General features: G+C 42.0%; 1 protein-coding gene across 1 annotated transcript in view; it reads left to right on the top strand.

Moving 5' to 3' along the window:
- The window catches only part of Lclat1 (lysocardiolipin acyltransferase 1), a 131,294-nt gene that overhangs the window by 73,594 nt on the left and 31,984 nt on the right, over positions 1–25,716 (top strand). Inside the window, exon 5 of the mRNA XM_036170705.1 lies at positions 682–798. Coding sequence (XP_036026598.1) covers positions 682–798 — 117 coding nt within the window. The remainder of the gene's footprint in view (positions 1–681; positions 799–25,716) is intronic.

The following is a 25,716-nucleotide window of genomic DNA, read 5'->3' as shown; positions in this document are numbered from 1 at the left end:
ACATTTGAGCTTAGTAGGTTTTTGTGTTTTATATCTCAATTTTTGTTACATACTGGCTTTTAAATAATTTTAAATTTTGCGATATAAATTTAAGGGAACTTATTAAGGCCTTGTCCTAACATATATTTACATATATCCACACACATACCAATAGATTGAGTTCTTTGTAAGGGATTATCACAAATGTTTGCATTTTGGGGCTGGAGAAGTGGCTTAGTGGTTAAGAGCATTTGATACTCTTGTAGAGGACCCACTTTGATTTCTAGCATCCACAGGGCTACTCACATCCATCTGTAACTCCCGTTCCAGGAAGTCTGACATCCTCTTCTAGCCTCCTTGGACATCACATACACTGGTACACATATATGGAAGCAAAGCATTCATATACATATTCAATGTTTGCATCATCTTTATATATACTGTCTGTAACAATGGAATATGTAAGTATCTTTTAGGAGCAGGCAAAGTCTCACTATTAGTCCTGGCTGTCCTGGAATTTATGTAGACTAAGCTGGTCTTGAACTCCTGAAGATCTGCCTGCCTCTGTCTTCTGAGTCCAGGGATTGAAGGTGTGCCCACCATGCCTGTTCATAAGTGGTATTTTTATCTAAGAAATTCTTACTGTTTTTCATTACCCACTATCATCTTTTACTTTACTAACAGTCTATTATTTTTGTTTAGAAAATAACAAGGCTCGGAGTAATGATTTTGCTGAGAAGAATGGACTTCAAAAATATGAATATGTCTTACATCCAAGAACTACTGGATTTACTTTTGTGGTGGACCGTCTAAGAGAAGGTAAGCACTTATCTTTAAATGAGTTTTAAAATAAATGTGGCACATTCTTCTGAGATTTATATGTAGCTCTCTGACATCTAGTGAGCCCTATTAGGACAGTGTTGGCCTGTGACTAATAATCACCTTCTTCTAAATGCTACATGCCATAAAATTGCCTGTGCCCAACATGAAAGGCCTTGAAACATGTAAGAAGATCCCTAAATGGCATCACCGTTCTTTTGGAGTCTGATGTGCTTTAGGATATCCGGTATAATCTGCTAAAAGAAATCTTCTTTACATCTAAGTACCATGATTTTGAAGAAATGTTTGGTACTGGTCCCAAATCACACTGGGATGGTAAAACCAGAACTGCCTGTGGCCAGTTCGGGTTATTTTTGAGACTCTGTAATTGTAACTAATATGATGTAGATTTGTGGTGTTGACTTCTACCCTGCCAGCGGACACCGCCTGCCTTGCCTGTCTCCATCAGAAGCTCGTGAAGGGTGGGCCACTTTGTATCTGTGGAAAGTGGTGCAAAAGCATTCAGGTGGTCTGCTCACCACACCCGTGTGTTCACTCTTGTCTCTCTCCTGTCCTCTATCTGATGTCGTACCACTTTAGTATCTAACTTAGACTTGACAATGTGGTTTCTATTGTATGTGTTTACTAATTTCCTTAAAGGTGTATGTGACTCAGGAAACACATTTCTCACTTAATAGAGTTTGACTTTGGGACTTACCTTTTACTTACAACGGTCGTTCTTAATACAGACAAGATAATGGAGAGATTACTTTGTAGTTGATCAGAATATATTTGTTCTGTTCTGAAATCTAGCAACCTGATAACTTTGTTGCTCCTTTGAGAAGTGTATATTGCTTAGTTGTCACTCAGAGCACTAGTCAGTAACCACATGCAGTCTTTTTTTTCCTGCCAGAACTGGTGACTGATTCCCCACCCTTCACCCTGTATATCATTAAAAAGAGAGAGAGAGATTCATGATGATCCCATTTGCTTTGGCTAGAAAACCAGACCATAATTGTTTTTATTTCATTTAGAATTGTGGACTAGGAACCCGTACTGAAAAGGGAGAAACATGTTGATTGGTAAAATAGTAATAGCACCAACATTGAGTGTTTACAAGGATCAGGCATTGTGCTGATTTTCAATGTCCTCAGTTCCCTTCCTCCTCACAAGCTTCCAGAGCAGTTTTCATGGTCACACAAAATGGGGGCAGACAGCAAGGGGAAGGGAGTGACCAGCCACTGGAACAGTGTTGAACCGAGGAGCCTATGCTCTTCATTTACAGCATAATTGTAGTTGGTCTCCAAACCACAGAAACACTGTCAAGCAAGAGTGAGCTGCATGGTTTAAGAGAGGATGTAAGAGAGAGAAAGGCACAGGAGGCTAAGGCCTGATGGTGGAAGGCTAATGGCCACAGGTCGGGGTTGGGATGCTGTGTGAGGTGACACGAGGAGCAGGCTCAGTTTGCAGGGTTGGGGACAGATTTGCTTTCTTGGGAGGCAACAGGAGTTGAAGTGAACAGACAGGAAGATCTGCACCCAGTTCAGCAGTGAAGAGTCTTAGAGGCCATTGAGTCCAGAGTGCTCCTTCAGAAAAGGAGGCCCAGCCTGGCTTCCTGATCTTCAGACTGCAGAGATCTGCTTTTGACAGTACATTGTGAAAAGCAAGCTTGCTGTTATAACAAATGACCTTATAATTAGTATTCTGATAGAACCCCAGAGACAGCACATTAAAACAGATCACCATAAAGTGCCATCTTCATGATTCTCAATTGCAGCTGAGCTTAGTGTTGCAGCTGTCTACTGCACAGACAGCAGAGGCAGGCAAACATGGGTTCAGAACATCAGGAGGTAAGGATAAAGCCAGAGCAGCATTGTTTGAGCAGAGGGGGAAGGGGGAACAAGGCAGGGGAACAAGGCAAGGTCTCTCCTTAGAGGCTGTTTGACCAGGACGGAGAACACTTGGAAAACAAACTTATGAATGGAACACTAATTACACAAGTAGGTTGTTTCTGTGGTAGTCATTGAGATTTCTTTGAATCACTTCATTGTTACCATCTGTGTGCTGTGTGCTTGTTTTACCATCTTGCTGGATTCTTTCTTGAGAAAATGGAATTGCCCTACAAATGAAGAGAGTCAGTATTAGTTGCACTGAATCTTTAAAAAGTCCCCGAAAGTAATACAAATTAGTGTCCTGGCATGCTTTCTAGAACATTATATGTTATACTAGTAGGTATTTGGTATGGGTGATTCATACAGACTCTTAATCACAGAATCTTTCAATATATGATCATTGTTATTTCTTTTTTAAATACTGGAATAATCCAAATTCAAAAATAGTTACTAATTTAGAGGAAAGAGGCTTCACTTTTTTGTTTTAATTATCACTTATAATAAAATGTATAATGTAATCTTAAACCTTGAAATGATTGCCCTCAAACACTCTATTCATTATAATCTCGGATGATTTGTAATTTTTCTTTGATTTCAACAAGTAATGATTTGGGCCAACCATTAGAATTTTGTCATAGATGGTGCGGTTGTAATAGTCATAGTCACCAGTAGGAGGCACAGGTGTGCTCATTTGAAAGCTCTGAGTCCTGTTGAAACAACCTGGAAATAAGGCTCACCTGACCATGCAGTGGAAGGAGATATTACAAGCATTTGTTTTAAAGCATGGTCCAGTTTGAGACAGGATTTTGTCTTCAAGAAGTTTGTAGTCCTAATGGATAGAGATATGAATGACACACTGTGAAAAATGTCTAAATTAACATGCATGTTCAGTGCTAAGTTTTAGGCAGATATTATGCTAAACAGCATGAAGAGTCCTCATTTAAGAGGGTCCTGTGGTGACTCTTGTAAGAAGCTGAATTCCTCTTGAACAATGGAGACTGTGAGCTGGATAGGCAGGAAGAACATTCATGACTGAGGGGAGTACAAGAAAGGGACAGTCAGGGCCGGTGTGGACCAAGCAGTCACCATGTAGACATCAGCCTGCAGTTGCTGAAGACAGCTTGCAAAGTAACAGTCAGTACTATAATGTTGTTTGGAGCCCGACTGTTAAAAATGTACGAATACCTCAGGTAGTCAGAACTTCAGTCTATTAATAGGTTGAGTCATCAAGCAACTTGGCTTGTCTATTAAGGCTCCAAATGAGCATGTAGATATATTTAAGTTTTAGGTTTGAAGTCAGTCATTTCTATTTAAAAATTAAAACAAGTCCGTGTTTCTGTTTGTACTTAGCTTATGTGCATAAAATCTACTTAGGAAATGGAGGATATAGCCTTTCTAGGAGCCTGGCCGGCACCGAGTTACCCACTAAAGATAAATGAAATTCCCACCGAGTAATTTGGATCAGCACACCTGAATAGAGCCCTTCGATTTGTTCGGGAAAAGAGAACTGCCCATTTTTAATGCTGGATTTTATGCACATTTGCTATCTGTAGCCCTGTGTCTGGCTCTCTGGTGGTGGTTATTGTAGCCCTCCTTTGCTGTGAGAAAACTGCAGGCAACAGCCGTACATTACAGGCAGCTCAGCTACAGCAGCATTGTGGGGCTTTAAGTGCCTCACCATGAGGCTCAGTTCGCGCCTACCTGCTGCTGACGGTCTGTCGCTGCAGTGGCTGGACATAGGGAAGAAGTGAAGGCAGCATAGGTCACTGCCCTGTGCAGCAAACACTCCATTTATTTCAGTCAGGATGGAATTTCACCCTTCTTAGCAGCATGTGAAAGATGGTAAGGAAGGCAGGCAGGCATACAAACAATTGAAATATTGGGGGCATCAAATACCATGCACCCTGACCTTTCATGGCACTTTTCTTAATTGCTGAGAGCCATTTATAAATATGCCAAGACCTTTCCGTTATGTTAAAAAATGTGATTGTACAATAGACCTTTGACATTTGCAAGAATATTTTCTGAGACCTATTCTGCTTCCCCACATTTGCAGATATCTTTGTAGATTAGCAGTTGGCTCTCTTTTGAGGTCATGTCATAAGGAGCAAACCTGTCTGTTGATTGTGATACATAAGTGCAGCAACACCTAAGAGGAGATTTATGTCCTGATCAGTGCGGGGAGCACACAGGCCACTTAAGTGACTTGGTGATTTACACACTGTAAATGGCACTTCTGTTGACTCTGTTCCTTTTAACTCCCGTCTATAGCAAAAACAAAAACAAACACAAATGAAGAAAGAAACCTGAGCTTTTCATTATGGACAGATTCTGTCTTTTTTTTTTTTTTTTTTTTGAGACAGGGTTTCTCTGTGTAGCTTTGCGTCTTTCCTGGAACTCACTTGGTAGACCAGGCTGGCCTCGAACTCACAGAGATCCGCCTGGCTCTGCCTCCCAAGTGCTGGGATTAAAGGCATGTGCCACCACCGCCTGGCCTGTCTTTATCTTTTTTTTTTCCTCTTTTTTCTTTTCTTCCCTCCCTTTTTTTGTCTTTATCTTTTTAATGAACCCGTTTAATGAACCATTGTGAAAAATGATGGAAGACATCTACTTTATATGAAACACTCACGTAATATTAACAGATGCCCATCATGTTCCAGGCGTAGAGTCATACATGGTTTCCCTTACCTTGCCTATCTAGTAGAATCAGTTGTGCTGCATTTTAAAAACGTGGACATTTAGCTTCAGGCACAGACCTGCTGACTCCGTCTGGTAGTGCCATCCTGGGTTCATAGTCCCCAGCCTCCCAACCTACTGTCCCACATATGCTTAATTCTCCCAACAGAGCCATGTGCCATCCCTCTACAGACAGGCTTCCTTCAGCAACATGTCTGGGGTCATGTGGGTGAGTAGAAAGATCGTAGTTTGAAGTTAGGTTTGCTTCATGCTAAAGCTCATGCACATCTCAATATAAGTTCACAGTTTTTCTGCTACAAATACTACAAAATTTGTCCCTGCAGCAACTCTCCAATCAAAGATTTCACTCTGAGCTCCTTGGGTATATTATAAATTTTGTTTAAGTGTGTATGTGGGGGTGGTGGCTCATTATAGTAACCTTTTTGTTTGCTCTAATTCCTTTATTTACCGAGTCCATTTCTCTAAGGATCAGTGAACATTTGGAATGGAATATTTTTACCTTAAAATATAACACCAATTATGTCTAGTACACTGTACAAATAGGTTCTTTTTGGAATTACTGCATTATTTACTCCAGGTACCTTGATTGTCTTTGTGTATTTGCTTTGTATTTCTTCTAGAGTACAAACAATCGCAACCAATCCCAAAATCATGTTTGAAGTGCCCATTCTTTCAAGTCAGGGCTCCATTTTTCCCTTGTTTTAGCCGCTAAATCTCAGATATGCCTCATAACTTGATATCACAATATAGGGTCTCTTTCTATTAAAAATAAAGGTGTCTATTTTTATTATAAAAAGAACATTTATTACAAGTAGGAAAATGAGGAAGAAGAAAAGTCAGCCAAAGCTGTAAGTGGTCGCCTCTGAGAGACACTCTCTCTCCTGGCTCTGTCTGCTTCAGTGTGTGCACAGAGCGAACTAGACTAGGTCCAGTCATGCACCTGTTTTAGAACTGTTTTTAAAGTTGTAATCAACAATTTACAACATGACTTTCATTTGTTAATATATGCATTCTACTCTATCAGAATACTGTTCAACTAGATTCCAACTTTCCTGTCCTTACCAATAATGCCTCATGATTAGCTTCTTAGGGGGAAATTTCCTTAGCCTAATTACCAAAATGTGTAAATTTTCTCCAGGTTTTGGAAAAACCTTTTGCTTCCTTTATTTGAACCTCAGTTCCAGTGAGAAGGCCTTGGGGCCATCTCTTCCGGACACAGCCTCTTCTTCCATGTTCTTCGTGTCCTGGTGGTGTTGGGTACCATCATCTCTCCCTTTCTGTGTTCTTACTGCTCTGCCTGCCTTCCCTGATGGCTCCTTTACTAACCCACTCTAGACACTGCAACCAGCTGCCTTCAGTAAAGAACCACTCTAGGATCATCACATATGTGTCGATCTGTTCAGAACATGTTCTTACACACTCATTTCCTTGAGAACTGTAGAGTTTAGAAAACAAGACAGTGCATTGTCGTCAGAAGTAAAAATGAAAGTATCCTAGGGCCATAAGACATGCAGCATATGAAGTGAGAGCTAGAGAGGGAGGCATTGTTCAGAAAGGCATTTAAAGATTGATGGCACTCTCATATTCTTTGACCAAGTCTTAACCTGGTTCCATTCTGCTTTTGTTTTTAATGATTGAAAGAAAGTCGCTTTTTGAGCCAGGCGGTGGTGGTGCATGCATTTAATCCCAGCACTCGGGAGGCAGAGCCAGGAGGATCTCTGTTAGTTCGAGGCCTGCCTGGTCTCCAAAGTGAGTTCCAGAAAAGGCGCAAAGCTGCACAGAGAAACCCTGTCTCAAAAAACCAACCCCCTCCCCCCAAAAAAGTCACTTTTTAATCTTCTTTTTTAATGTGTGGATATTTTGCTTGTGCGTATGTTTGTACACTGCATGACATATGCAGAGCCTGTGGAGTCAAGAAGAAAGCATTGGGTCTCCTAGAACTAGAGTTACTGATGGTTGTGAGCCACTGTGTACGTCTGGGAACCCAGGTCCTCTGAAAAAGCAGCCAGTGCTCTTAACTGCTGAGCCACCCATGGGACACAAAGGACATGGAAAAAGGTGGACATATCTGTAAGAGGTGGCACTCCATTTAACTTTTAAAAATTCACTATCTGAATGTCCCTTCGTGCACTGTGAGCCAGACGCTGAATTACTTGGCCATTCCCAGTTACCCCTGTTGTGTCTGAATTTTCCCTCTGGTCACTGTCCACATTAAATCCTACAGTTCTTGGCTCTCTTCTAATGCCCATCCCCAGTCTGTTCCCTGGTTGTTCTTCTGTCTAATGGAGCATTCCACGTAGTTGATCTTTATTGAATAGCAGCTTTAGTACCATCTCACCCTACCTCTTTTTAAAAGGACAGCAAAGGCTGTGCCACCTAGGTCACCAGAGCAAAGAGTTGCTTGCTACTTAATGGTAGTACCCCGCCACTTCTGTTTGGGAACTTGAACACTAGGCAGGTACTCATGCAGCACGACTGCTCTGTTGTGAAGTGAGATGTATGGCAGTCTGGAAGGCCACATGAGGCGGCTGCAGCTGATAACCACTGTTTCAGGGAAAAGAGTGAATCCCCCCTCCATTGTGTGTACTTTTAGAAGAGAAATGTAGAAACATGTTTCCTGGAACTTTAATTGAATTTGGGGATATAAAAATCTATAGAGAAATGTGCCTTTTAAAATACCTTCATTGTTTATTTTCATCAGACTCGGTACTTTATTACCCAAGACTATTTCCAAACAAGCCTGTGTTATACATTGGGAATGTGGTTCTTAATGTTTCCAGTGTTAGAATTTCTGTTCGCAAGTTTGAGTTCGGAGGTGTTGCCACAGGGACAGTTGGACAGCTTTGGGTCACTCTGTCCCACTAGCCTTCAGCAGGAGAGATTCTGTCCTTGGTCAGATACTGTTTTCCTAATACCAGTCAGATGTAAATGTAAAGGAGTGGGTGTGAATAATGGAAGGAGGGCCTGGATATGGATATAATGGGAGGAGGATACAGATGTGGATATAATGGGAGGAGGATACACATGTGGATATAATGGAAGGAGGGCCTGGATATGGATATAATGGGAGGAGGGCCTGGATACAGATCTAATGGGAGGAGGGTACAGATTTGGATATAATGGAAGGAGGGCCTGGATATGGATATAATGGGAGGAGGGCCTGGATACAGATCTAATGGGAGGAGGGTACAGATTTGGATATAATGGGAGGAGGGTACAGATGTGGATATAATGGAAGGAGGGCTGGATATAAGATCTTCTTGCTTCATAGCACCACTGACAAAGATTCTCAGAATGTGTTCTGTTGTTACAGAGTTACCAGTGTTACAAACAGTGAACATTTTATACTTGATACATTTTACTCATTTCAAACTCTTGTCTCTCCCCACATATTGGTGTCTTGTTGGGATGTGTATATTAAGGGTAGCACCCTGGAACTTGCTTATTACTGACATTTATGAAATGTTTATTTTAAAATTCAGAACTGTGGAAGAAGAAGTATCTGTAAGTACAACTTGTGGTATTGCCTCTGTGTGATGACTTGTGGTTCTGTGTGCTGACCTTGAAAGCATTGTTACATACACTGCCGTGTCCTGTCACTCTTCCCTCCGAAGGCCAAAGTGAGAAAAAGAAGCACAGTAGAGGCCGTGCTGGACTGTCACACTGGAACCAAGTGTATGGCCGTGGCAATGCCTTGCAACAGCCTCAAACAAGACTTAGGGGAGAGCTGCAGGGAAGGATCTGAAGTGTATGTAACAATACTCTCAAGCTTCCTGTTCACATGAAAATTGGTTCTCAGCAAGGTCTGATTTTGGCCTGAATATAATAAACTCACTGAAGTCTTAAATCAAGGAATTCATTTTAACAGGAGCATATGACCACCTTTTGGTTTTGTACATAACTTTATTGTGAACATGCTGTGTTTCTTTTTTGGGTTTGTCCAAAAAAGGTTTATCTTGTTTGTTGTTAATTTGGACGTGTGTCGGTTTCTTTTTTTAATGAAGGTTGCAGTTTTTCTCTTTTGGGCTTGTAGATTTTAATCCTTTCTTATTCAAAATATTCTTTCTGCATTTTTCTAGATAGTACACTTTCTTGCATTAAAATGCGTAACTTATTTGGAATATTATAAAACAATATTATAGCACTTTCAAATCTTGATGGTGTGTGTGCACGCGCGTGCAAAAGCAGCGCACAGCCCTTTACTTTTCAAGTAAATCATAACAGCTCCACAAAACACAACACCAAATGCATAACTTGTTCACTTCATTCTGCTTAGGCTATCTTACATATTAAACAATATGAATTTATTATGTTTCTATATTGCCATTCTAATATAGGAAACTCTTATGTGTGTTAGTCCTTTCTGTCTTTGACCATGAACGTGGTCTCTGCTGCTCAGGGTAATTTCTTGGGGGTACTGAAATACTTTTCTTTCATAAATACATAAATATTTGTCTGTAATTTCTCATGATTCATTTGTCATATTTAAAATAATCTGTATTATGCCATTATTTATGTACTTTTAAACAACATGTCTTTGGCAGTGTGATAGTGATACAGAATTTCTTAGATATTAAATCTGAGGCATTTGTATTGTGTTGTCTTATATGTAGATTAAAAGCCACTTTGATTGAAATAATTTAGTCTCCCCACACTCACAGTCCTTTGGGTTAATTTTGTGATATTATCAGTAATATGGGATCCCATGGAGAAACTCAACAGAACTTTTGAGAAGCTTAAACAACAGAAGCTTAAAAATCCCTCATTCATAGTTATTTATAACATATTATCCTTCTTTCCTCATAGAATTTTAAATGGCCTTTACCAGAAGATAAAATAAGTGAAATGTGGTGCAAAGTGCCAAAGTCAAGTAATAAAGTATGTGTGCATAGGGCTTGAAGGAAAGGCATGGCATTATCCAAGCTGAGGAAAGATGAGTTAGTCAAACACAAGCCTTAGCACTGACCTTCTTAGAAACGAGTGCATCAAGGTCTTCCTGTTTCCTCATTGTATCAAGGTGTCATGGTTTACAGTGGCAGTGAGTTTTGTATTAGTTCCTAGTCTCCTTTTGGGGCACTCATGGTCGACCAGCATTCTTCAAAGCTGGCCACTAAAGTACTCCTGCTTTTGCCAAGTGTTCTCAGATGTCATTATGGAAGATCCAACAATCCAACCATGCTACACAGCCACATAGGAATGCCTTGTTATTCTTGTTGTGAGTGCCTGGGAATTACCCTGAATCTATAATCATGTGCCTAAAAAACAATGACATTGTTTTCAGAGTTTCAAGATGCATGTTTTCATAGAACAGTGTCTTAAGCTCCACAATAGGCTTTATAATGTTAAATTTAAGGAACTTTCTCACTTAATTTTGGTTATAGAAATTAAAAACATGTTAGAGATGACTCAGAAGTTAGGATCACTGAGTTCAGTGAGGTAACTCATAACAGCTCCAAGGGACCTGACTCTCTGTTCCTCATGAGCACATGCACATACATAGATACCTTCATATATACATACATACATACATACATACATACATACATACATACAACATGCAATTTAAAAAAATCTTTACAAGAAATTAAAAACCTTTCTTATCTGTAAAAAGCATCTTTATTGTGTTGGTCATTATTAGTTTCTTTAGCAATTCAAATGTATTATAGCAACTCCTATGTTAGTATTTTAAATGAAGGATGATTTGAATATTTCAGGGATAGACATTGACAAGATCTGAAATAATCAGGAAACACTGGGACTGTGGTTTCACTTTGAAAGATGAGTAGAGTTCAGAGAAAGATAAACCTGTTATAGAAAGCTTGTCTGGATCAAAGATGTATTTGTGTAAATATTCTAACAAACATGTCTTTGTAAATACATAATTTTGTATTTAATTTTAATGACTAATACTATGCCTTCCCTTCAAGGTCTTTGTCTTGTAGTCAGAATCATGTGATCAAAGTCTATTGGTGACAGCGTCAGCATAAAAATTTACATTATTTACAAAATTTACATACATTTAGGAAGTGTATGATCCAATAATACAAAAGTACTATTGTATGATCAGTGTATAAAGTATAGTGTATGATCCAATCGTCAGAAACCATGTGCAAACTGTCTAGTAGGGGGGCTGGGAAAATGCTGTGCATGAGGACCTGAGCTTGGTTTCTCAGCACCCACGTAAAAGGCTGAGCACTGGCACAGGCTTGTGACCCCAGCACTCAGGAAGCAGAGACAGGGATCCCTGGGCCTTGCTGACTAGCCAATTAATGAGCTTGACGGTTCAGTGAGAGACCCTGTCTTTAAAGAATGATGTAAAAAGTGAGAACACAGGACATCATGAACTCTGGCCTTGACAGTACAGGTGCTTATGTGCATGTGCGCCCATGCATGCACACATCTCAACACACAGACATACACAAAATTGCTGAGTAGAGGAGGACCATTATGACAGGCAGAGTGAGAGAGAAAATTTAGGGGATTAGAAGTTGGATTAGCTCTTGACTGTTTGAACAGAAAAATTAATGTGCTGTATTGTGTGGAGACTGGTCTGGTTGAAGCCCAGGGCTGGTTTTTCATAAAGAGTCAGAGCAGCTAAGGTAGTGAAGTTGTCTATACTGTCATGAAGTCTACTTCCAGCAAAACAGAACATGAAAGGAATCAGAAATCGTGTCCTTTGCAAAGGCAGCAGCATTGGCTGTAGATACTCCAGAACTGGTGAGAACATCGTCCCTTCCTACTTTTCCAGGCAGTTACTACTTGTTTTTGGCTTTATCACTTTCCCAAAGTAGTTCCTCTTTTTCAGAGTTGTGCAGTAATTGAGTTCCATTTAAAGGAGACTCAGTAAAAGTAATTATACCTCATGATTTTTAAATCTGCCTTGAACCACAAGTGAGATATTTACAGAGCATGTGATGACATGTAGTAGGAATAGAGTATGATTCATCCTGATTCCAAAGATGCTAGGGAAGAGTCACTGAAGAAATGCCTTATATATGTCTTTACAAAGTTGATGGAGATTTAAAAAAAAACACCTGGTCTTCTGTATGGTGATAAATGGTCATATTTATATCCATAAGCATTGTTTTGTTCTGAATCAATCTTTTCAGCAGTAATAGCAATAGCAATAGTCTGATTGCATGGCTGGGTACACCAAGACAATGGATATGCCTTCTGTATGATGTCTTTCGGATAACCGGTTTCTAGGAGCCAAAAATTTATCCTTGGTCGTAAATTCTGAAAGAAGCCTTTGAATACAGCAACAACCATATATTTGGTGACCTTGGTGAATAAGTTGCATAGGACTGAAGTGTCAGAAGCCAGGGTTGAATGTAGTGAAATGATACAAGTGGAGGTATAAGGGGGCTTGCTGATAAAGAGAAGAGGGCTCAAGTAACCAGAAGGGAAGGAAGCCCCATCAAGGATGGCTTGGGAGCATAGTGGGTTATTTTTTATTTTCTAAGATTTATTTTTTATTTATGTGCATTGGTGTCTCGTCTGAATGTATGTCTATGCAAGGGTGTCAGATCCCCTGGAACTGAAGTTACAGACAGTTGTGAGCTGCCATGTGGGAGCTGGGAATCGTAACCAGGTCCTCTGGAAGGACAGCCAGTGGTCTTAACCACTGAGCCATCTCTCCAGCCCCAAGCATAGTGTTTTTGAAGCTGAGATTCACCAAACAAGCTGGAAGTAAAGGATTAATGATAGAGCCATTTTCTGAGAAATTGGAGGGGATGGGAATAGCAGTAAGTTTTCCCATGCCAGAAGTGGGTTGAGCCTCCACATGACTTTTGGTTTGGGTGCTGGAGAAGAGGGACGCTTTGCTGTGGGCCAGCTCTGTTCTCTCCAGCAGGTCAGGTCAGGTGACCTGACGGCACTGGGTCGGTGGGCTGAAGCAGCTCTTAGGAGAAACAGGCAAAAGCAGCTCTCAAAAGCTCTCCAGACTCAGCAAGCTCGGTGGTCCTCTTCTCTCTACCTTACAGTCCTGGGGCTGCAGGTACTTGTGCCGCCACTGACTGGCTTTGTATGCGGATCCTGGGGATTTGAACTCAGGTCCTGATGCTTGTTCAGCAAGCACTGTTACCACCGAGCAATCTCTCTAGTATTCCATGTGACACCCAAGTATATCATCCCTGTTACCCTCTCCTGTCCCTCTCCCTCTGGTCCCATTATTCTCAAACTCTCTCTCTCTCTCTCTCTCTCTCTCTCTCTCTCTCTCTCTCTCACACACACACACACACACACACACACACACACACACACACACACTAGAGAGAGAGAGAGAGAAACCTATCATATGATATTTATCTTTCTGGTCTGTTTTATTTTTTTAATATAGTAATCTTCAGTTTCATCCATTTTTGTAGATATAATTCATTCTTTTGGGGGGGTTGTGATAAAACTTGATTGTGTAATAGCATTTTCTTTACATATTCACTTGTTGATGGGTACCTAGATAGATCCCATAACTTGATTGTTGTGAATAGTGCCTCCATAAACATGAACATAAAGGTGACTCTTACTGTACTGACTTAGAGTCATTCCAGTACATTCCCAGGAGTGACATTTGACTGAACGTTAGTTCTGTGTACTTTTCTTTAAAAGTGTGTGTGTGTGTGTGTGTGTGTGTGTGTGTGTGTATGTGTGTGTGTGTGTTTGACACAAATTCATGAATGCCACAGTGTGTGAAGGTCCAGGGGCAGCTTTTGGAGTCAGGAGTTGTTGCTCATTTTCTACCGTGTTGGGGTAGGCTGCTCCTGTTTCTGCTGCTGTGCTGCGTCTGCAGGCCAGCTGGCCCACAAGTCACTTGGCGATTCTTCTGGCTCTACCTCCCGTCTCCCTGCCGACTGGATTGCTGGGATTACAGTTTGTACCACAGTAGCTGTCTTCACCTCTGGGTTCGTTTACATATAGAGCCATGTTTGCAGCCCCGTTCAGTTTTCCAAGGACCCTCCTCACTAGTTCCTTTAGTGCTCTAGCCTCCATTGTGGAGTCCTTGGAGTCTTCAACAGCTGAGCCGCTCTTACAAGTTACTTACGTTGTCAACTAGTTTATTGTAAGACCTTTGGGACATGAATCATGGGTCTGTCTTCATCTCTGTTACTCCCCCTCAATGCTTCTCTCCCTGTTTTTAACCTACTCACTGACCCCGAGCCCAGTCGTACACACAGGGCAGCAGTGCTAACCTGTTAATAGAAATGGACTGAAGAAAATAACAAATGTGACAAACCTGCCACAACCAAGTGGCATGAAAGAGCACTGGACCCTTGACAGGAAAGTTGTCTGTCAGAATTCCTCATTGATAACCATTAAACATCACCTTGGAGAAGAACATTGTACACAGATAGATAACTTCCCCACATCTGTCTCATGGCTGTTCTCTTGGCCGTCATCAGCATCCCTGCCGTGATGGTAGTCCGTGATGGTGGTCCACTGTTCATTGTTGTGACAGACTTTTGTGTTTGCTTTTGTTCTTATGCACCATGCGCTTTGGCTTCTCTAACAGGATGTGGATGCTATAATGTAGCGCGGACCAGAGATGGCTATTCATTTATTTATTATTTTGGTTACTGTTTTATTGCTGTGAAGAGACAGCATGATGAAGGCAAGAGAGAGGGGAAGGGAGGGAGGGAGAGGGGGAGGGAGAGAGAGGTAGAGGGAGGGAGAAGAAAGGGGGAGGGAGGGAAGAGAGGGAGAGAGAATGAGAACACAGAGGAGAGAGATTGGACTGGGCCTGGTGTGGGCTTTTAAAACCTCCAGTAGCACACCTACTCCAACAAGGCCACACCTCCTAATCCTTCCTAAATAGTCCACCAGCTAGGAACCAAACATTCAAATATATGAGCCTATGGGGGCCATTCTCTTTCAAACTACCACAGTAACCATGGTATGTTTTTTACCCCACCTCTGATTTATCCACTTGGATCTTTAAAAAAACATTTTTTTTCTTCACTCTTGTTTCTCATCTCATTTGTATTCTGTATTCCATCCTTTCAACTCTACCCTTGCCAGTATCCTCATCACCTTGGCCACATTGCCCTAACTGGTCCTCACCTGCTGGAGATAGAACCCTGACTGAGCCTTGCCAGCAGCCTTCCTTCTCCAGACCTACCTTGGCTTTGAACTCTGGAGTCTCCAAATCATCCAGATTACTGCCAAAGTAAATTTGTCGTTAATCGTATTGGATTTCAGGGTTGCTGTAACAAATGCTTTGTTGATCGAAACAACAGAAATTTACTCTTAAAATGCGATGTTAAGTGCCTGAACTAAAGTATTTAAGGATGTGGGGAGGGGATCTGTAGTACACTGGGTTTCTTTTTCTAAAGTAGGTAAAACAACAAGAAATGCATGTCCAGACAGGATGGTTTCATTCACAATTGCATCTACTTTATCTCTGTGAATCAAAGCATCAGAAGTACTTAGGTACAGAGCACAAGCTTGGGTTATTTTGAGGTAGGCTTTGTGGGCCAGGCTGGAGCTCAAGGTCCCTCACCTGCCTTGCCAAGTGCTTATTGCAAGTGCATGCTAGCTACTGTGTCCAGTGAGGGTGGACAGCGTCTTTGGCAGATACTTAAGAGTCCAGGATTCTATTTTGCCCTTCACTCCATGTGTGAAAGGTCCCTGGTAATAAAACCTGGGATCCAAGATGTGATTCCTCCTGTTTCTACCTTCCAGATGACTGCTCTAAGTTTTACTTGGTGCAATTACTTTGCTTTGGAAGAAGATGGTAGTTAGGACTTCTCATGAGCCAGAGGGCACAGGGACACGAGCCTTCACAAGGCTTTACTGGTGCACTGGAGTTTTGGAACCTGCTTTGTCTACAGGTTTCTGGATTCATTTTTAAAAAGTTTTTATGTGTATGTATTTGCTCCTGCATGAGTTTATGTCATGTGCAGGAGCCTGTGGAGTCCAGAAGAGGGCATTGGCCCACCTGGAACTAGAGTTACAGATAGTTGTGAGCAGGCCCTCTGCAAGAGCATCAAGGGCTCTTAATTGCTGAGCCATCTCTCCAACCTCAAGAGTCTGGATTCTTTTGTGTATTTCACCCACATAAACTTGTGATTCTAGAACATTTGTGGGGAAGAAGATGTGACTTGAAACTGTCATTTAAATTTCTTTGTAAGCTATTTGTTTTGTTTTAAACTTCTATCATTGACCTTAAAAATACTCGTAACTAGTATTTTTTGATGGGTTTCTTTTGATGTCAGAGTAAAAATAGCTGCTTCATTATTCTCTGACTGAAAGCACTTTGGTGGGTGGTACAGAGAACACACTTCATTTTTTAAAAGTGTCTAGTGGGTTAGCATAGAAGGTTAGACTTGCCCTACCAAGAGGCAGTGACCTAATTATATCCACTACTGTGTGAAACTAGGCCTAACAATATTCCAGGAGAGATGCGCAGGCTCTTACCCGGAGGAGTGGGACACAAAAGCAGAATATGTTTACTTTGGGACAGAAACTTGACACAGCAGCTGATATCTTGCACATGTGCAAGGCTCAGTAAAGGTTGCAGTGCATGAAAGCATATGTAGCACATAGCATGTTTTTAAAAGGTGAGCGCTAACAAACCAGCATGTCACCACCAGCCAAGGCTAATGTGCTTCCTGTTGGTTGTCAAGAAAGTCACTTAGGATTTGTGACATCAAAGCTGCAATAATGTTTAATATCCTGAATATTTCCCTGCTTTTCAGTCCTCCATCTTCAAGCAGATTGGATGAGGGACATGTAATTTGTTGTGCGTGTATGAGTGCTACTCTCCTACCAGTTTAGGACTTGGTAAAAACAGTTCAATCAGCTGATGAGGTAGCTCAGCAGGCCTCTGAGTGTGAGAACCCCAGTTCCATCCCTGGAATTCACACAGTGGAAGGAAGGAACGGAACCAACCCCTGCAAGTTGTTCTCTGATTTCTATACTTGTGTTATGGTACACCCTCTGCCAAACAAAGGAAAAATAAATTAATTACATGAAACAACAATATTTAAGGACCAGTTCTTGTAACTCAACTGGGAAATGTAAATATTATAGCTATTGAAAAAATGGTGATTAGCTTACTAAATGATTCCTATTGAATCTGTAAAATGAAGATGTTTGTCTCACAGCATTGTCAAGGGATGTGACTTCTACATGAAGTCTTTAGCTCAGGGCCTGGACCATTTAAATTGTTCCTAAACACATCACTCAGCACAGTCGCTCCTGGTTATCTGTTTCAGAACAGTTTGCAGCTTCTGAACTCCGAGATTTTTGTGTTTTTTCTTTTTTCTTTTTGGCTTTGCTTTTTGTGTGCCCTGACTGTGCTGGAACTGGCTCTGTAGACTATGCTGGCATCTAACTCAGAGATCTGCCTGCCTCCCAAGTCCTGAGGGTGAGCACCACCACCACTAGAAGTGAATCTTCATATTGCACATCTCGGTGCAAACAAATGAGAGGGCTTTTGGAACTGTTTTTGCACATTAAATAGGATAGCATGTTTCTCTAATTCTTTGCTCACCACTCTCTATAGATGTTATAAACAACTGTTTTATATTTATGTGGTGTATTTAGAATGTTCTGATAACTGGTAAAGGAGATATTTTGTTGTTGTTCAGTGTCTAAGTTTAAGTACCAGCATCACACATACACATGCATGCATGTACCCAGATTTAAAAAAAAAAAGAAAAAAAGAAAAGAATCAGACCTGCCTCACTGCTTAGCATAGTGCTCACAGACTATGACAGGCAGACACGAACAATTAAAAATGGACCACACTATCTTGATTTTCTTTGTCTGAAATGCCCCAAGTAGTCTATGGATATCTATCTGCACTCCTTGAAAACTGGATTTGACTCAGGCTTTTCTTAGATGGTTTCTTTCAGTGGGGTCTGGCAATACCAGTCTGTAATCTCAACTGAGGCTGAACCAAGAGGACCACAAGTTCAAGACTTGCCTGGGCTACAAGTGATCTCTCCTTCTCCTCCCAGACCATTCATGGTGTGAGGGCTGTTTCTCTTGTGGCTGAGTGGATACTGTCTACTCCCAGCACGTGCTTTACAAAGACTGATGTATCAGTAAGGACAGAATGGAATCCTAAAAAGCAACTGATAAGAGAGCATTTCTTTTTCCTACTTAGTTATACCACTATATTATAAAGTTCTGTTAATGTGATTTTCTCAATTCAAAATGAATTACATTGTTTCTAGAACTGAGCTGAAATGTATCATTTCATTTGTGAAGGGAGGAGTTACCCAGCACAGTTATAGATTGAATAAAACTTAGAAACGATTGTTACTCCATTCCATACATTTTAGTAGCATTTGTTTAGGTAAATTCAGTCATTTGTTACAAGTAAGAAGAGCCATCTGTTCATGAAAAGAAATCTCCTGTACCAGCACTTTCCCTTAGCGAACTCTACTTTAAAGAGTGGTGGGGATAGTAACTCCCCTTCTTCTCCGTTAGCCAAGTTAATGAGCTCCTCACCCATGGTGTTGAGTGTTAGAGGTGAAAGGATTTTCGTAATGTAAAACCAGATGAAACAGTATATTCTGGTTTAGGGAGCATGGGTTCTTAGAGCCCTTCAAAACTCAAAATGTATAGATAAAAGTTAACCAATGTTTTATTATTAAAAACCTTGGTAATTTTATCTCATGGTTATTTCTAAAATCAACATTTGAAAATCTAGTTTATACAAGATGAAACTAAAAACAAGCTAGTGTGTCTTCTTCAGGGATAAGATTCATTGTTCATGCTACTTCTTATTTCTGTTACCTTGATTTGATATTACTATGTCTGTGGTAACATTTGTTGATTTTTAACATCTTCTTGAACAGTGTCATACATATATGTAATGCATCTTAACCATATCCATCTCAACTCTCAATCCCTACTTTTATAAACAACCTAGTCCATTTAGTACTAACCACGTGCGCGTAGGCAACCTGGCACTGCCACACTTGCTAAGACAAATACAGCCATTAGATGCCAATAGCTCCTGAGCTTGGGGTAGAGCCTCATGAGCCTCTCCTATGCATGCTGCAATGTTGATTGGCATGATTTTGTGTAGTTAAGTGCCAAGCACTAAACTTGAATCTTAGTATCATTGTGCTCAGCTTGGGTTCTCGGTGCCTTCTGGATGGGTTATGCCTCTTCCTAGCTAGAACATTTCCCCTGGTTTCCAAAGCCACATGCACCCTTCCTCCCTACTTCTCACCAGTGTCCTTCAGTACACAGCTCCTTTTACTGAACTTAATAGATACAGTATTTTCTCCAGCTCCCGCCAAGCCCCCGCAGTCCCACAGTCCACGTATAAAATAATCACTCAGATGCTTATATTACTTATAAACTGTATGGTCGTGGCAGGCTTCTTGTTATCTACTTCTTCTATCTTAAATTAACCCATTTCTATTAATCTGTACTTTGCCATGTAGCTCGTGGCTTACCAGTACCTTACATCTTTCTTGTCATGGTGGTGGCTGGAAGTGTCTCTCTGCCTCAGCCTTTCACTTCCCAGAATTTTCCTCTCTGCTTGTCCCATCTATACTTCCTGCCTGGCTACTGGCCAATCAGTGTTTTATTTATTAACCAATCAGAGCAACACATTTGACATACAGAACATCCCACAGCACCACCCCCACCCCCACCCCCGACATACACACACATTAGGTTTATTTATGTGAAGGTGATATTTATACCAAGGGCTTCAAACAATAGATCTGTATTCTTTCCTAAAGAGAACCTACAGTTTTGGATGCTAAGTCTGAATGTTGCATGCTGTCACTTTCCAACTATTTTCTACATGCTGAGAGCTGTTGTCATATTTCTGGGCTGCTTTTCAACACCAGGTTGCTCTGCGTGCTCATAATTATCGAGGTGCTGAGACAACCCAAGCAAAGCCCTGACTTTTCCTCAGTTTAGTGTTTCCTGTGGTCAGTGAACATTAAGATCAAGAGTGGAGATTTGGGTCCACCCAGGGGAGCGAAGTGCACCAACAGAAATGTTGTTTTTATAGAACATGACTAGTTCAGTGCAAATTCTTTATCCCAATTAAGCCATATAAGCATCACACTTCAAGGTTAACAAATGCAGGAAATAATGCATATTAACAAAAGCATTCGAGTTATTTGGCAAAGTTTCTTTCTGCTTCTAAAACAGTGCCAGAGACATACCAACAAAGTGGTATAAATCCGGATTCAAGTGTTTCTACTCATGCAGTTGGCATATACTATAAAATGAGTGTTAAACCATAAATGCTTCAAAACTTAAACAGAAACATAGTTGAGACTAGGTCAGATTGGGGGATAACGCCAAAAGTGGTCTCTTAGGATTAATGCCGATGGTAAGGGATGGAATGAGTCTCTTAAGGAACTTGCTGGGTGCTGGAGAGACGGCTCACGAGTCGAAGAGTACGCTTGTGTCTTACGGAAGACCTAGTTCACTTCTGAGCACTGGTGCCTCACAAAGCCAGCACGCCTAGCACCATTAGATCCAGTGCCCTCTTCTGGCCTTCAAGGCCACCCACACACGTGGCATACCTCGACACAAACACATGCACACAAATAAAATTTAAAAAATTAAACAAATGGAGGAAACTTAGTTCCAAACGAAACAATACAAGACCCATGTTATCTGGCCTTTCCCTGCCCTCTCCATGTAGCTTTGGCTTCAAAGGAATTTAGGTGGTCAGCTGTAGTGGGTAGATCTCATCCGGGAACCGCGTGGCCCGCAAGATCTCTTCATAGTGAGCAACAGGCAAGGGAGCGGCTTTAAGAAAGGTCATGTTGGCGGCCAAGCTGTTCAGGCACTTCTGCGTTACTAGTCTGGGTCAGGTGCTGGGTGCAAAGAATTACAACTGAAAAGACAGGGTTTCACAAGTTCCCTCGTGACTCTGGTAAAGCAGCTTGGAGCTGAGGCTCTGGTCACCTTACACTTCTCCCTGGACACAGCCGGGACTGTGCACCCGCTGACCTTTTCCACAGCCATGGCCTCTGCCTCTGTTCATTCCGAGTGTTTCACAGAGTCGAAGCAGCGTCTGCTTTCATACACATCTGGTGTGGCTTTGCCTCTGCAGCTCTAAACGGAGTGATCCTGGTACTGGAAGGTGTAAACGGCATGGCTCTCTGCCTGGGCCACTCTTCTGATGCAGCACTTTGGTCTTCAAGTGTTGATTCCTCATCACAAGATCAATACTGCTCTCCCGACCTTTGTGAAAGGTTTCTGTACCCCAATAGTAAGTCTTCCTGCCGACTCAAGCCAAATTAAAAGCAAAAGACCAAGTTTATTGGGCCAAAACATACCCAGGTGATCTGACATGGAGGGGGGCGGGGCAGAGAGGTGTGGATGAAGAAGCATTAGGTTAACCGCCACCCTGGAGACCTCAGGGATCTGTTTCTTGAGGAAGCCGAGAAGGCGGGTTGTCAGAAGAATAGGTGTTCTCACCGGCCCTCCTAGCCACTGGGAGAGTGGAGATTGCCAGGAGGAAGGAAAGGGAGCCGTGCCCTGGTTGCCCTGGTTGTACTGTAGCCCTCTCGCATGTGCAGAGCAGCTCAGAGCTGAGCTGCTGCCAGAGGACTCTGTCCTGGTGAGCTCTTCTAGTCAGTCATTTAGAGACTCTTTGCCTCCATTCTCCACAGCGTGGCACAGGCTGCTGTCACTGGCTGCAGGAAGGCACGAGACCCTGTGATGGTTAGACGATTAAGGATTTTAAAATCTTAGCTTCATCACTCAGTCTCTTCTGATACACACTTCAATAATGATCATTATATAAAGGCTTGATCTTTTTCACAGCCCAAGGAGAACCAGACAGCCCCCGTGGAGATCTTTTCATTAGGTAAACGTTGACCCTGGTCCCAAAGCCAAGCATCTGCATTAATGGAGAGGCAGGGATATTTATACATGGAGTCGAACATAATACAGATTATCCTTCAGATAATTTGTTTGGTGTCTTGTAATGATTGATTCCTTATTGGAGGAGTGTGCTAGGACCAGGGTCAAAGGTAGAAAGATCCTGAGCCAAGGCTTAGCCAAAGAAATGAAGGCTGTCTCAAAAACCCTAAGGGAGTACAGTCCATGTAAGCTGCTTGGAAGTCCCATTTCAGGGTCCTCCCAGGCGAGAGCAAAGAGGAATTATGAGTCAGGGTGCATGGGCCAGTTAAAACTAAAAGCATCTTTTAGGTCTAGGATAGTAAAATGGGAAGTTTGTTTGTTTGTTTTGTGTGTGTGTGTTGGTTAGAAAGGACATTGTAGGAGGTGTTAACCACTGGTGTGTTGGAATAACCGCCTCATTAATGCGAGGCAGAAGTCTTGTACTAAACAGTAAGCACCAGAAGGTTTATGCACAGGAAGAATGGGAGTGTTGCAGGGCGAGTCGATAGGAATTAAAGTCCCTGAAATAAAAGGCAGATGATAATGGGCCTGAGGCCTGGGCGATGGGTTTCAGAAATCGGAAACTGGAGTCTGGAAGGGAAGGAGGAGGGCTCCTTAAGGTGAACTAGGACTGGCTGGTTGTGAGTAGCAGCCACCAGGGTGGAGATATCCCATACTTGGGGGTCAACTAGATACGGGAGGGTAGGGACAGGACAGTCTGGGGTAGGAACCTGAGAGACTATTCAGGGGAGAAGAAGGTGGGAATCAGGAGAGGAGGTGAGTGTGGCCCCAGAGTGGCTGAGAATATCACGACCAAGTAGAGGTTCCGGGCAAGCAGGTATGACTAGAAGAGTGTGAGAAGAATAACAGGGTCTTAAGCGGAAAGGAAGGAGTCCTGTCCATCCCCATGACAGAAATCGGCAAGGGAATTGTGGGACCCGAGTGAGAGGTTAAAACAGAGTAGGTAGCTCCCGTGTCCACTAGAGAGGTGATGGACTTACCTGCTACCTAGAGCTTTACCCTAGGCTCAGCGAGGGCGAGTCACCAAGTCTAGGCTGTATAGTCTTCCATGAGGCGGACAACCTGACTTCCAGTGTCTAGGCTGTCAGCAGACGGGGCATGTCCTGCCTCATCTGGATGGCAGATTTTTACCATTTCATCTATAAAGGAGAATCGAGACTTTGATTTTGTGAAACAAATAACGCACAAGAAAGTTAGCATTAACATACAATGCAAAAATACTGAGGAAACTTATGTAGGAAACAGTCCTGGTCCAGAGTAAATACTTAGAACAGGCTCTGAGTGCTGCAGTCTTTGCACTTTGCCACAGTAATAAAGTACCAAAGAAACCGTTCCAGAATTAAGGGTCAAAGTTTCTAGGTAGAGGCACGCTCCAAGGAAGGATGTCGAAGAGAAAGTGCAGTGTCCATCCAGTACTAGAGCTCTAACAGCAGCTCAAAGCTTCTTTCTGCAAAGGAGAGGAAAGGAGCTCTGGAAAAACACACATTGGGGTGGCATTACATTGCTCAAGCTAACACTGGCCAAAAAAAAAATGTGAAAATCCTTCCATTTCTAAGAAAGGTGGGATCAGCTAAGAATTCTGAACACAGTGAACAGAGCCAGAGTCCCAAGCAAGTTGAGAGGCACAGCATTTAAGCATTCAGAATACTCTAGGTTTACATCCCTCACACCTTTCTTACTGTGATGCGGCTACATAATCTTAACAGTAACAAGGACACCTACAGGGAGGAGTCCTCAGGGTGGGGGACAAGAAAACAGCCCAGAGCAGGTGCCAGATCTGGTCCCAGTTCAGTAGAGCAGGAAAGGCTCCATGGAGAATGATCCCAGGAAGGTGAGCCGGATGAGTTAGCTGATGCTGGAGTGCCTGGGAAGAGATCTGGACCCTTAGCAGATGGTTTGGGGATGAGCATGCGCCAGGTCTCTAGAAAATTTGGCAGAGAGAAAAGTGAAGTAATTGTAATTTCTGGAAAAAGATTAGTGAGACAGAAAAGAAATGCAGTTGCTATTCACTTTCTACTGTATTATTTACCTATCCATACAATGTGAATGCTAAATAGTGACCTTTCAAAGAATTGCTGTGTAGCTCTACTGTAGCTCTGTATCCTAACCCATGAAGGAATGGGGGTCCTTTCTCCTCCCTGGGGAAGCACATGTGCCCAGGAGGGTCATTTCTCGAAAGGGACAGGGTAAGACTGGAATCCTTCAAGTAATCTGTAAATCTTTTCTATTCGCTCTGGAGCTGTGACTTCACAGAGGACAGGCTAGAGGAAATCATGCTGGCAAGCTTTTCCTGCAAAGGGCCAGTTAGTAAATATTTTAGGCTGTGCAGGCATGTACTTAGCTTTCCAGCTGTGTTAACTGTCTAATGAGAACACATGAGTGGATCTTTATGAAACTCTATTTGTTACAGTTGAAACTTGAACTTGATGCTGCATAATATTCTGAGAATCTCATTGTTTAAAGGAAAAGCAGGGGTTGGGGATTTAGCTCAGTGGTAGAGCGCTTGCCTAGCAAGTACAAGGCCCTGGGTTCAGTCCTCAGCTCCAAAAAAAAAGGAAAAGAAAAAAAAAAAAAACAAAAAAAGGTTTTCTTAGTGCACAAGCTCCTCAGCAGACACAGGAAGAAGTGACCCTTGGGTTTCACCTTACTGACAGACCCCTGCCTCACACCACTTGAAGAATATCATACTCTTCTTTTTAGGACGAACTCAAGAGTAAGAGCCTGGGGATGGGGATGGGTTGCAGCCTTCAGTTTCCTTGGGTGCTAAGAACCTTTCTCCCCCTTAGTGCTGGCTGCAGTGGAGAAGCTGTTCCCTGTGTCCGCAGTGTCCATGCAGGTAGAAAGAAGTTGCCCAGGTAACTTCCTAGTGCCCCCTTTTTAGTTCTTACCCGACATGGACCTCTACGCAATTAGGAGGAGTTATGCAGTTAAAGCCTATAATGTTTTCAAAGTGCACTGACTTCCCTGGTCCCTGGGTTTGAAGACAGTGCTTTAGAAAAAAATTCGGGGCGTGTGTGTGTGTGTGTGTGTGTGTGTGTGTGTGTGTGTGTGTGTTTAGTTTTTTAAATTAAGCATTAATAGTGCCAAGGTTTGCAAAGACTACTTACTAGCCTACCATGTTTGCACACAGCAGTATTTTCTAATTTAAATTCAGTGATAATCTCCAAATTGCCCTAGCTTAGACTAGCTGAAGGTATAAACTCCCATTTCATCTTATTAGGCCACCTGGAAGTGGCAGTCATTGAGGAGTCCTGACGTCAGTAGTCTGTCTGCTTCATTAAAATGTTAATTTCATGGCTTTAATTCCCTTTGTAAAATATACCACTGCAGGACACTATGCAGACTAATTTGCATGCTGTGTTTTGGTTCATTTCTCCAGATTTTTTCCCTTACTAGTATTCTTAGAAATTGCTTTAGTGCTTAAAATGTGTTCAAATATATAAAATAAATATGTAAGTCAATTTTAGACTTGCAG

Source organism: Onychomys torridus, chromosome 21 (genome assembly GCF_903995425.1).
Source record: "Onychomys torridus chromosome 21, mOncTor1.1, whole genome shotgun sequence".
Classification (NCBI taxonomy): domain Eukaryota; kingdom Metazoa; phylum Chordata; class Mammalia; order Rodentia; family Cricetidae; genus Onychomys; species Onychomys torridus.
Note: the sequence above shows the minus strand (reverse complement) of the source record. Positions and strands in the feature narration are given on the sequence as shown.